This window comes from Humulus lupulus, chromosome 3 (assembly GCF_963169125.1).
Source record: "Humulus lupulus chromosome 3, drHumLupu1.1, whole genome shotgun sequence".
Lineage (NCBI taxonomy): Eukaryota > Viridiplantae > Streptophyta > Magnoliopsida > Rosales > Cannabaceae > Humulus > Humulus lupulus.
This window is the reverse complement of record NC_084795.1, coordinates 157,163,888-157,177,999: the sequence shown is the minus strand read 5'-3', so window position 1 is coordinate 157,177,999 and position 14,112 is coordinate 157,163,888. Positions and strand designations below refer to the sequence as shown.

The window sequence follows — 14,112 nt, the reverse complement described above, 5'->3', positions numbered from 1 at the left end:
AAAATGCTCATACATTAGGAGCAAAAGTGATGGCCCTATATATATATATATAAATATATATATTTAAATATTATGAGGAATTCTCCTATAAGGCTTCACTTTAAGCCTTACCGGTGAGGCTCTCAGTGTTCTCAACCCATGAACAGTTTTCAGCGCACTTTTTTTGTTATGATCGTGTATATTGTAGCTATTTAGAGCATCCTGCAAATTCTCAGAAAATTTCGAATAGTTTACAGTACCAAAAATGAAGTTCAAACATATTGATGCACGAGTAACTAATTTTTTTTTATGCACATGAAAAACATGTTTGAACCTAGTTTTCGGTACTGTAAACTATTCGGAATTTTCTGAAAACTTGCAAATGCTCTAAATAACTAAAATATACACAGTCATAAAAAAAATCGCGTCGAAAACTATTCACAAGTCGAGAAACACTGAAAGCCTCACTAGTAGGGCTTAAAATGAAACTCCTGTAAAAGAATTGTCCTATATATTAGTAGCTTAAGTTTATAAAATTTGTTCATTAAAAGTAGGATGGATTATTCCAGTTTCAATGGGGTATGAAAATTACCGTAATAATTAATAAGATGTTAAAAATAAAATATACATTAAAATAACCTCATTTCAAATGATCCACATGCTTTGTTAAAATTGATAAATGATCGTTATTTAAAAAAAACTTTTATTTAATAAATCAAAAGGATAATTTAATAAAACAGGTTTGTAATCCTACGACTATTTACTAACTGGAAAGCTCATTAGTCATTACTCCTTTATTGTGTGACTCACAAGGCCAGTGAGTACGGACTGAGTACTAAAACATTGAACTACAAATTTCTCTTTGCTTGAAAGTTAAGATCTTCAACAATATAGGAAAAGAAGAAAATATGAAAATCACAAACAATGAGGGGGTGAAATAGTAAAATTCATCAGTAGAATACCCAATTTATGACAAAATATGGGAACGGAATATAAGAGGGTAGGTACAGCAAAATCCGCTACTCCAACACTGCAAAAATAAGTAGCTTGTTAGTTTGTATGCTTTTTATGTAGCAAAACCTGAATGCTGCTAGGGTAATAACAAATAAGGACATAAATAAAGAGAACTTAAAACAATCATACTCCATCTTAGTAAAATTCCACGTTTCTTTTACGCATGTACAAACATAGGCAGTGAATTTCATATCTACCCTCTTCAAACAAATAAACAGTCTCTAGATCGAAATAGAAATGGCAGAACGTCAATGAGCAACAATGAATTTGAGACAAATTTACCAAAGAAAGCAATGGTCCCTGTTTAAACTCGTCATGAAATGCCATTGATATCGGCTTTGGATTGTCCCCAGGACCTCTGATAAACCCACTGCATCAAATTATAGTATTCAAGGTAAAACATCTACAAGGTTCCATTTATAAGCAAAAGAAAATCAATTCAAGCAATGCAGTAACCATTTAACCAAAAAAGATAAATAATAATAATAAAGCTTCATGCAAAATACCACTTACATTAGCGATGCAGAGATCAATGGAGTCCTCCTCACATCATAAACGGCAATTAGACCCCTGTATAAATCATCACCCCCTTTGTACGATACAGCTAACCGCTCTCCTGAAGCATCCCATGCTATTCTATCAATCCCCTGACTGAAAGAGAGAAAAAAATTATGATACATTGCCAGATATGTTGCATATTAATGTTGGATAGCTATAATCTGCAACATCACTACAATTAGAATTAGATAAGTGCAAAGCTATATTGCTGCACAAGACACTGACGAGTAACACAGAAAATGCCGTGTATTGAAAGGATGGATTCTACAAGACAATCTCAACTTCAAAGCAACATGACATGCCAAAAGAAACTCTAATTGTAAAGGAAATAAAAAATAGTATTTTTTTTTTATGAAATTGGAAAATATATTGAAAATATTCATCCAACAAACTATCTATAATAGCTTAATTCCACTGAAAAACTTGAGATAATGTTATCCTAAACAATCCTCATTTTCATGTATTTCAATGGTAATAAAAAAAAAATTACACCTTTATATCCAACTTGTTTTCTTATTATTTATTGTTGCAAATGATCAACTTAGATTTTTCTTGTATATTTTTTAATCCAATCCTATCCTATTTTCAAAATATATATATTTATAGGCTTTCTAGTAGGTGTTTTAATGAATATTGCTGAGAGGTGCCCAACACCATTTTACACTTTACATAGCATACCATTATTGGTGCAAGTGAGTAATGGGTCCCACATATTTTAAATATAAAATAAATATATGGGACTCGGTACTAAATTAAACCAATCAACATAAAGTGGTATTGGACACCATGGGTGCCTTATATCAATGCTTATGTTTTAATAATAGTTGACAATATTATTGTCTGTACTTTTACCACGAGATACGTGACAATTAGGAGCAATTAATGACAAGACAAGTCATAAGGCGCTCAGAGTGTGAACTCCTCCAAGAAACCCAAACCGGTCAAGGCGTGGATGTCTCCAAGTAAGACCACACCTCGAGGCAAGGATGTCTCCTTGAAGACTTGAGTCTTTATCGACTTCTCTTAGTACTTAGGCAATTTTTAGGCATTTAGTATTGCTCTGTAGGCTTGTGGTCCTCGAGAGTAACTTTAACGCGAGGTCAAGTGATACACTTGATGCGGCCCTACATCCCTGAGTTCTAACAACTTAGGATGGGGCCAACCTGCGGTACTTAGAGCTTGAGGATCTTCCTGCCAGTGTTTAGATGCTTGTGCATTTAGTGTTTCTTCTTAGGGTCGTGGTCCTAAGAGGGCACTTGACTATCCTAAGCCTTCGAGTTTCGACGACTCGGGCTTTTAGGAGGCCTGTTGCACTATAGGGTTTTGCCTTAGTGCTCGATGCTTAGGACATTTAGTGCTGCCTTCCAGGCCCGATGTCCTTCAAAGTAACCTTAATGTCGTCCTGTGTCCTCGAGTCCCAATGATTCGGGCCCCTAGGAGGTCATTCACACTAAGCTATCTGCCCCCGGGTATGTGGTCACTGGTGGGTCAGCTCAGGCCTTTAGACTTGCCCCCCGAGTGCACTACTCGGGTCCTAATCTTATGGAAATCGTAAACTCATCATCCTGGGTTCAGGAGACCGAGTTCCCCGCACTTAGACTAGGTTTTTCGTGATACTCGAGTTTTAGCACTCGAGGTTTATCTCCAAGTTCTAATGACTCGGGCTTTCGTTCGCGTCTCGAGATCATAGGAGTAGGTCACTACTCCTCGAGCATGGTGTCCTCGGGAGGCAACCTCAATCCGTACTTGCGCTACTGTTTTTTACTCCTATGGTCGATTCCTGACTCCAAGTGCAAGTAACTCGAGCCCCTATTCGCATCTCGAGATCATAGGACTAGGTCAGTGCTCCTCGGGCGCAATGTCCACGGGAGGCGACAACAGTCCTTACTCGCGCTACTTAGGGCAATTAGTGCGAAGGTCCTGTAGAGTATTTTGCTCAAGTCTTAGGCGACTTAGGCTCGTGCCCGAGTACGGACGACTCGGGCACATCTCGAGGATTGGGGTTTGGTTATTACCCCTAGGGCGCGCACTATCCTCGGAGAATATACTAAATCTAATCTCGCGTTACTTGGATCTCTTCGACGTTGGGTTTTTGCCCGGGCCACTTAGTTGGGTCTTCTGAAATTAAGGACGCTACACTCGTCGACTAGCTTAGCTACCCAGGTCATCGACTTCCCGATGTTGTTTTTGCTTGCAGCATACTTGGTCAGTGCTCCTTGAGCCCAATGTCCACGGGAGATAACCCAAGTCCCTGCCTCAAAACCGAGTACATAGCACTCGGTCTTCCGTTCGCATCTCGAGATCAAGGGACTTGGTCAATGCTCCTCGGGTGTGATGTCCGCAGGTGGTGACCTAAGTTCGTTCTCGCATTACAAGGATTCTTAGTCTTCAGTCTCTAGACGCTAAGCCTACCCCGCTCTGAACAAGCTTGTGTTAACAGTTGCAAATAGGAATATTTTATGTTTTTTAATATTTCGTTTATTTAGTACTCTAATCGTTTCAGTTTTTTGAGGGTGATTAATTGTATTTCGCCTATATATACTCTCTATTTTAGGTTGTAATACACAGAAATAAAAAGAACATACTTTTCTCTGCTATTTTTTATGGTATTAGAGCCGACGGCTCTTCTCTCAGTCCGGCGACATCCCATCTTCTCAGGCGACATCTCAAGATTCTTCTTAGTCCGGCGGCATCCACATTGGAGGGGCTGCTTAGCAGCGGCAATACGAAGCACTCGTCAACGTCCCAGGCCCAATTTTTCCTTTCTTAGCCGTATTTCAGTTTATTGACTCCACCAATGTCCACCAATGAAGACGTTTCTTCTCAAACCAGTAGATCTACCCCTTCCGCTCAAAGTCAGTTCGGTGGTTCTATAAGATCTATGTATAGCCATGACAATAGCTCTCTTCATATCACAGCCCACAAGCTTGATGGAAAATATTATCTTCAGTGGGCTAAGTAAGTCAAACTCGTCATTTGTGAACGTGGGAAACTTGGGTACATCACTGGGGATCTCTCGACACCACCTTCCACTGATCCTACGTACAAGGTATGGCAAGCTGAAAACTTTATAGTTCTTGCATGGCTAATTAATTCGATGGATCAAAAAATTAGCCGCAGATATTTATTCTTTAAGACTGCTAAGGAAGTATGGGACACTGCTCGAAAAATGTACTCTGACCTTGGTAACGCTTCTCAAATTTTTTAGATCCGCACCAAACTCAAAGAGATTAAGCAAGATAATCAAACTGTTACCCAATATTTTTCGGATTTACAAGACTTATGGCAGGAACTTGATCTGTATCTGGATACCACACAACTATGTGCCAACTGTACCACAATCCAGCAACAACAACTAGAGAAAGAACGCATCTTAGAGTTCCTTACTGGGTTGAACAACAATCTAGATGAAGCCAGAGGTCGTCTGGTTGGTCGCTCTCCATTTCTGATAGGCTTGATAAGCCTATGATTCGGTTCACATACACTAGGAGGGGGTTGGGACACAAAGGCCAAGGGTAGGCCGGGTCATTTGATGGTTGACGTGGAGGGTAGTTTGTTAGAGGGGCAAATTGGGTACTGAGTAGCCTATTAGTGGGAAAAGGAAGCTAGTAATTAGTTATACAAGAATTAAGAGAATTCTAGGCATCATGGAGATCTTTTTCTCTGTGTTTGTATGAAACTCATATTTTCTTTCAATAAAGCTTCAGAATTATTCAATCTTTGGTTACTGTTTTATTGCTTATTATTGTCTATTCTGGTTTATTGTTTCTGGTTTATTGAATTACTGGGGCAGGTCCTATTAATTGGTATCAGAACTAGTACCTGGCGCTCTGTGTATGCCGGTGTCGACGAGGATGGACAATCGTGTTGTTGGCGTTGAATCTGCCTTATCCAGTGTCCAAACTCAGCTCAACGATCACGGTGCATTGCTTAAGGATCATGCACTAGAGCTGGGTTCTATGAAGGAGGTGCTGGATCGATTGGTTACTGCTCAGGGACGGGTGGCTGATGAACTTGCCTCTCTTCGCGAGGGGTCTACTGGAATTCCAAGCTCGGGTAGTCGTCTTCCTAGTGAGGGGTCCGCGGCGACTGGCGGGGTTGCCTCCACGGGCCGTGTCGCTGAGGGTGGGGACCGGCGATCTGAATTTTGAGCTCAGAAGATCGAATTGCCCGTTTACACAGGAGATGACCCGGATGATTGGACTTACCGTGCTGAGCGCTACTTTAACTTACAGCGGTTGTCTCCGGGTGAGCAATTAGAGGCCGCTGTCTTGTGTTTGGAAGGGGCGGCTCTCAGTTGGTTTCGCTGGGAAAATCAGAGGCGCATCATCACCACGTGGGAAGAATTGAAGCTGTTGCTTCTCCGGCGATTTCGTCCCACTCACGAAGGCTCAGTGTATGATCGTTTCTTTGTCCTCCAACAGGTCACTTCGGTCCAGGACTATCGCAGGAGGTTTGAAGCTCGCTGCTTCGGTGGAGATGATGGGGGAGGCTGCCTTACGGGCTGCTTTCTTGAAGGGCCTCAAAGTGGAGATCCAGGCCCCCTTGAGGATTTTGGAGCCAAATGGGCTGTTACACATGATGGAGTTGGCTGAGCAGATTGAAGCCAATCAGGCCTTCACTAAAGGATATCGGGCTGGGCTGAGTGGGCCCATTAGGGCCAATCCAAGACCCCCTTTGAGCAGCCTGTCTCTCCCTGAACACGGTAAGGGCACATTTGTCCTTTCCCCTTCTTCTTCATCATCGACCCCGACTAGTGCTAGCCCTAAGACAGCCTCGGCTCCGGCAACGTCAGCGGCGTACCGCCGCCTTTCTGAGTCCGAGATTCAAGAGAAGAAACGCCGCGGGGTTTGCTTCAAATGTGACAGGCGCTAGACTAGAGGGCACGAGTGCTCTCAAGCGGAAGTTCAGGTCATTATTATCCAAGAAGAGGTCGTGGATGAGCCGACCACTGACCCGATTGGGGAGGTTCTCGGCATTGCCGATGCTATGGGCGCGGCGGAGGCTCATATGGTGGAAGTATCTCTGAATGCCGTGGTTGGTTTGACTTCCCCAAAGACCATGAAAATTCTGGGCTCTAACATGGATCACGAAGTGGTAGTTTTGGTGGATAGCGGGGCGACACACAACTTTATTACGACGGAATTAGCCCAGAAACTAGCGCTGCCTCTGTCCACGATTGAAGCTTACGGAGTACAGATGGGGAGTGGTCAGGCGGTGAAGGGGGAGGGTATTTGTCGCTCGGTGCCGTTACACTTGCAAGGATTGGAAATTATCGAAGACTTTCTGCCGTTGCAACTCGGCAGTACTGATGTTATCATGGGCGTCCAATGGCTGCAAACTTTAGGGGAAACCACACATCATTGGAAGGATCACACGATGAAACTACGAATCCAAGGTCAGCCCGTTGTTTTACATGGCGATCCTCTGCTTCACAAGACGTGTATATCGTTGAAGCAGATGATACGGCCGTTACAAAATGAGAGACAAGGAGTTTGGGTAGAGCTGGGTTGTGCATCGGTTTCTCAGGATTGGGCTGCCTATTCAGACGGGATACACGAAGTATTACAGCGGTACGGCACTGTGTTTGCTACACCGACTTCGCTGCCGCCGCAAAGACAACATGATCATGCCATTGTTCTTTAGCCCGGCACCACCCCCGTGAGTATCCGACCATATCGATACCCCATGGTATCAAAGATGAGGTAGAGAAAATTGTTCGAGAAATGCTGCAATCCGGGGTGATCCAGCCGAGTAACAGTCCCTATTCGAGCCCAATTCTCTTGGTTAAGAAGAAGGATGGCGGATGGCGATTTTGTGTGGATTATAGAGCTCTTAATCGAGCCACGGTACCCGACAAATTTCCCATACCAGTTATTGACGAGTTGCACGGGGCTCATGTATTTTCGAAGTTAGATTTACGTTCGGGGTACCATCATATTCGGGTGAGGCCGGAGGACATCCATAAAACTGCCTTTCGAACTCATGAAGGCCACTACGAGTTTGTAGTGATGCCCTTTGGGCTGACCAACGCCCCCGCCACCTTTCAATCTCAGATGAACGATATTTTCCAGCCGCATCTTCGTAAAAGAGTATTGGTCTTCTTCGATGACATCCTCGTCTATAGCCCGGATGAGGAAACTCATGTCAAGGACCTTGAGATAGTGTTACAAACCTTGTCAGACCATCAGTTTTTTGCCAACTTAAAGAAGTGTTGTTTTGGACAGTGACAAGTCGAATATTTGGGACATATTATTTCAGGTGAGGGAGTGGCTGTGGACCCTTCCAAGATTCAATCTATGCTAGATTGGCCGCTGCCAAGAGCGATTAAGGAGCTGAGGGGGTTTCTTGGTCTCACTGGATATTACAGGAAGTTCGTTAAGAATTATGGGGCCATCGCTAGACCTCTTACTGATCAACTAAAAAAGGATCAGTATGGGTGGACCGAAGAAGCTACTGCTGCCTTTGAAGAACTGAAGAGAACGCTAACCACAGTTCCTGTTTTAGCACTCCCAGATTTCACTAAGCCGTTTGTAGTAGAGACTGATGCTTCGGGGTTTGGGGTAAGGGCTGTTTTGATGCAGGAGGGACGCCCACTGGCGTATTTCAGTCAAGTGCTGAAGCCCAAAGCTCGGCTGAAATCCATCTATGAAAATGAACTCATGGCCATTGTCCTTGCGGTACTCAAGTGGCGACCTTACCTCCTTGGAAGACGATTTATTGTCCGAACAGACCAGAAGAGTCTCAAGTTTTTGTTAGAACAGCGGCTGGTTACTCCTGAACATCAGAAATGGTTGGTAAAATTGTTGGGATTTGATTTTGATATTCAGTACCGCTCCGAGGAAACAAATCGGGTGGCTGATGCTTTATCTAGGGTCGGCCAAGTGGAGTGTTCCTTGTTGACGTCTACTACATGGATGGATTGGGAGCTTGTTAACCGTGAGGTGGCAGAGGACACATTCCTGTCTCGGGTTAAAGCGGATGTGGCGCAAGGTAAAATCATTGCTGGGTTTTCGTTAAACCAACAGCGGCTATTGTACAGGGGTCGTTTAGTTTTATCCGCCACTTCGACTTTGCTGCCCCATTTCTTACGAGAGTATCACTGCTCGCCCATCAGCGGCCATTCAGGGGAGCTACGGACTTATCAACGGCTGAAAGGAGATGTGTATTGGGTCGGCATGAAGGCTAAGGTCTTGGAGTTTGTTCGTTCTTGTGATATTTGCCAGCAGAACAAATATTTGGCAATGTCTCCAGGGGGTTTGCTGCAGCCACTATCGCTGCCGGCACAAGTTTGGGAGGAGTTAACTATGGATTTCATAGAAGGGCTACCTAAATCGAAGGGTATAGATACTATATTAGTGGTGGTGGACAGGCTTAGTAAATACAGCCACTTCATAGGCCTTAGACACCCATTTACTGCCAAAACGGTGGCTGAAGCATTTGTTACACATGTGGTAAAGTTGCATGGGGTTCCGCTGTCTATTGTGTCTGACCATGACAGGATTTTTCTCAGCCATTTTTGGTCTGAATTGTTCAAACTGCAAGGGACGGAACTTCGCCACAGTACTTCCTATCACCCCCAAACAGATGGGCAATCGGAGGTAGTAAATCGATGCCTTGAGACATATCTCCGTTGCTTCGCTTCGAACCGTCCAAAAGCTTGGGCTAAGTGGTTAGCATGGCCTGAGTATTGGTACAATACCACTTATCACTCATCCTTGGGCTGCACTCCGTTCAAGGTTTTATACGGGCGTGACCCCCCACTGTTGATTCGTTATGCAGCAGGTACCACACATGTACTGGCTGTCGACCAGCTGCTTGAGGAGCGAGACTCATTCTTGGACGACTTGAAGATGCACCTGCTGCGAGCACAACAAAAGATGAAGGAAGGAGCTGATGGGTCGCGTAGGAAGGTGGAGTATGTGGTGGGAGACAAGGTATTCGTTAAATTGCGACCCTACTGACAGAAATCACTGGCCACTAAAAAAAATGAGAAGCTAGCAGCAAGGTATTATGGACCTTTCGCAGTTCTGAAACGCATTGGCAAAGTGGCATACCATCTAGACTTGCCTCCTTCGTCAGCTATCCATCCGGTTTTTCATGTGTCGCAACTCCGAGCTGCTATCGGAACCGCTCATTCGTCCACCACACTTCCACCTACTTTAACGTCAGATCTGGAGCTTATTGTGGAACCTGCTTAAGTGCTAAATGTCAGACAGAATCCAGCTTCTTCAGATCAAGTTGTTGAGGTGCTTATTCGCTGGCAGGATTTGCCTGTTTTCGAAGCTACCTGGGAGAAATTTGAAGCTATCCAAACTCAGTTTCCAGCTTTCAACCTTGAGGACAAGGTTCACAAATTCGGGGGAAGTAATGATAGGCTTGATAAGCCTATGATTCGGTTCACATACACTAGGAGGGGGTCGGGACACAAAGGCCAAGGGTAGGCTAGGTCATTTGATGGTTGACGTGGAGGGTAGTTTGTTAGAGGGGCAAATTGGGTACTGAGTAGCCTATTAGTGGGAAAAGGAAGCTAGTAATTTGTTATGCAAGAATTAAGAGAATTCTAGACATCATGGAGATCTTTTTCTCTGTGTTTGTATGAAACTCGTATTTTCTTTCAATAAAGCTTCAGAATTATTCAATCTTTGGTTACTGTTTTATTGCTTATTATTGTCTATTCTGGTTTATTGTTTCTGGTTTATTGAATTACTGGGGCAGGTCCTATTAATTTCCTGATACTAAAGAAGCATGTCGTCGTGTCATGCTTAATAACTCGGAACCACAATCAATTGAAAGTTCAACACTTGTTTCTAAAACCGACCCACCACAATCTAGCAAATCCAACCCTGATCCTTGACCTAACCAGAAGGGTGAAAGACCTTGGTGTGATCATTGTCAACGTCATGGTCACACCCGGTCTACCTGTTGGGAAATTCACGGAAAACCACCAAACTGGACTCCTCGTCACCAGAATGACAAAAAGGCCAACCAAGTTCAGAGTGAAACTAAAATGTTGTCCCTTCCTTCAGAAATGCACAAATTGAACAGTTTTATACTCTCTTGAGTCGATCTTCCATGGCACCCAAATCTGGATCTAAATCTCATAGTGCATCAGTGGCACATTCTGGTAATTTCTCTTCCCCTACCCAAACTCCGTGGATAATCGATTCCGATGCAACAGATCACATGACAAGTTCATCTCAATTGTTTGATTCTCATTGTCCCTATTCGACAAATTCTAGTGTCAAGATTGCTAATGGCACTCAATCCCCTATTGCAGGAATTGGCACCATTAAATTGTCTACTGATTTACTTCTTAAATCAGTTCTTTAAGTTCCTTCTTTGAAATGCAATTTAATTTCTGTTCACAAATTGATTTCTGATAACAATTGCCTTGCTAAATTTGTGTCCAATTCTTGCCTATTTCAGGATCTATCATCAGGGAGGACGATTGGCAGTGCTAGGATTCGTGACGGACTTTATTTCTTCGACAGACAACATCCAATCAACAAAGTTCCAAGTTCTTTTTCTACTTATGTTATAAACTCTGTTTCTGATTCCAATTTTAACACCATTATGTTATGACATTGTCGACTTGGGCATCCAAGTTTTTTATATTTAAAACATCTGTTTCCATCTTTATTTATCAATAAAAAGGTTGCTGAATTTCAATGTGATATCTGTCGATTTGCCAAACATACACATGTTTCATTTCCTCCAAGGATGTATACACCTTCTAGTCCTTTCTCTCTTGTTCATAGTGATATTTGGGAACCCTCCAAGGTCTCTACTTCTCATGGTAAGCGTTGGTTTATTACGTTTATTGATGATCACACACGTATTACTTGGGTTTATCAGCTTAAGCATAAGTCTGATACATGTCAGGTTTTTCAAAACTTTCATCATATGATCCAAACACAATTTCAAACCTCTATCAGAATACTTTGTACCGACAATGGTACTAAATATTTCAATACCACTCTTGGTCCCTACCTTCTCCAAAATGGGATTGTTCATCAAAAATCATGTCGATACTCTGCAACAGAAAAGGGTTGCTTTACGGAAAAATCGCAACCTCTTAGAAGTAGCCCGTGCTCTCATGTTCACTATGCATGTTCCAAAATATCGTTGGGGCGATGTTGTTCTCACTGCTAGTTACCTCATTAACCACCTTCCAAGTCGACCCCTTCAATTCAAGACACCATATTATGTCATTCAATCACTCTATCCTCACACTTCTTCAAATTCTCTGCCAGTCAAAGTATTTGGCTGCATTGCCTTTGTTCACGCTCACTCTCACAATCGTAGTAAACTTGATCCTAGGACAATAAAAAGTGTTCCTGGGCTTCTCCTACTCAGAAAGGTTATTGTCCACTCACAAAAATATCATACATCTCAAGTGATGTAACTTTTTTTTAAAAAGTTCCATATTTCACCCCCACCTTGTTTCAGGGGGAGCACAGTCATCACAGGCAAGAAGCTCAGAGGTTGTGGGGTTTAGAATTACCTCCAGACACTCCATTCTCTTCAAATCCAGGAAAAACAAATCCTTCTTCTTCTGAGAACATCTTAGAAACAAAAAGACCTCCTCAAGACTTGCAAAAAGAAATTCAGGTGTATTCCAGAAGAAATAAACAAGTCACAAATCTTCATCACAGTCAAGAGCTCGATTCGGTGATAGAACCACTTCTCGCAAATGATTCAGGCACTCCTCCCTCAAACACTCAGTCAGATCTAGACATTCCTATTGCATTAAGAAAAGGAACTAGATCTTGTACTCAACACCCTATTTCGAAATTCATCTCTTATTCAAAATTACCATCTCCATTTAAAGCTTTTACCTCTAGTCTATCAGATTTTGTGATTCCCAAGAACATCAATGAAGCACTTGATACTCCTCAATAGAAGGCAACAATTCTTGAAAAGATAAAAGCACTTGAACAGAATGGAACTTGGAGAATGGTGGAGTTACCAGTAGATAAGAAGATAATAGGGTGCAAATGGGTGTTTACAGTCAAGTACACTGCAAATGGATCCATTGAGAGATACAAAGCTCGATTAGTTGCTAAGTGGCTTACTCAAACTTATAGAATTGACTACACTAAGACATTCGCTATGGTTGCGAAACTCAATACTATCAGAGTATTGCTCTCGTTAGCAGTCAACTTGGATTGGGAATTGCATTAACTCGATGTAAAAAATGCTTTCTTGAATGGCGAGCTGGAAGAAGAGGTGTACATGAGTTAGCCTTCGGGTTTTGAAGAATCTCCCAATTCAACTAAAGTCTGCAAACTAAACGAATCTCTCTACGGCCTAAAACAATCTCCTCGAGCATGATTCAATCGTTTTCTAAAGGTTGTCAAGGGGCTTGGATACGTGCAAGGTCAGACTAACCATACTCTTTATCAAACACTTAGTGGAAGGACAAATGTCAGTTCTGATCGTGTATGTTGATGACAATTGTTACTGGCAACCATACAGAAGAGATGAGTATGATTAAAGAAAGGTTGGCAAAGGAGTTTGAATTCAAAGATCTCAGTGCTCTTAGGTATTTTCTTGGAATGGAATTTGCTAGAAGCAAAAGAGGGATTTCTGTGTCCCAAAGGAAATACACTCTTGATCTCTTAAAGGAGACAGGAATGCTCGGTAGCAAGCCCAGCAAGACTCCAATTGAGCTTGGAGACAAGAGGAAAATGTTTGAAGGAAGTCTAGTTGACAAAGGGAGGTACCAACAGCTAGTAGGGAAGCTTATCTACCTTTCACATACTAGACCTGACATTGCCTTTGCGGTGAATCTAGTCAGTCAATATATGCATAATCCTTGCAGGGACATCTCAATGCAGCATATAGAGTTATGAGGTAACTCAAGCAAACACCAGGAAAAGGTCTTTTCTTCAAAAAGACAAACGAGAGGAAGGTTAAAGTGTTCACAAATGCAGATTGGGTTGGGTCAGTTGATAATAGAAAGTCTACATCTGGGTATTATACGATTGTTTGGGGTAATATAGTTACATGCCAAAGTAAAAAACAAACGGTGGTTGCGAGGAGTAGTGCAGAGGCAGAATATAGAGTCATGGCCCATGGAGTATGCGAAGCAATTTGGATTAAACGCTTACTAGAGGAGTTAAAAATTGAGTATGTAGCTCCCATTCAGCTTTGTTGTGATAATCAGTCTACCAGCAACATTGCACATAATCATGTACATCATGATCGAACTAAACATGTAGAAGTGGATCGTCACTTCATCAAAGGGAAGATTGATGGAGGAATTATAAGTATTAGATATGTCCATACAGATCAACAGCTAGTCGATATTCTCACAAAGAGGTTGTCTAATCTAGTATTTAATTTTCTTGTAAACAAGCTTGGACTTATCAATATCTACAGTCTAGCATGAGAGGGTGTTAACAGTTACGGATAGGAATAGTTTCTGTTTTTTAATATTTCATTTATTTAGTATTCTAATCGTTTCAGTTTTTTTAGGGTGAATAATTGTATTTCCCTATATATACTCTTTATTTTAGGTTGTAATACACATAAATAAAAAGAACATACTTTTCT

General features: G+C 42.2%; 1 protein-coding gene across 1 annotated transcript in view; it reads right to left on the bottom strand.

The window, feature by feature from the left end:
• Positions 1 to 738: 738 nt before the first annotated feature.
• The window catches only part of LOC133823242 (aladin), a 48,354-nt gene continuing 34,980 nt past the window's right edge, over positions 739 to 14,112 (bottom strand). The window contains exons 12-14 of the mRNA XM_062255903.1: positions 1,507 to 1,644; positions 1,276 to 1,363; positions 739 to 1,009 (exon numbers count right to left, since the gene is read on the bottom strand). Coding sequence (XP_062111887.1) covers positions 947 to 1,009; positions 1,276 to 1,363; positions 1,507 to 1,644 — 289 coding nt within the window. The 3' untranslated portion in view covers positions 739 to 946. The remainder of the gene's footprint in view (positions 1,010 to 1,275; positions 1,364 to 1,506; positions 1,645 to 14,112) is intronic.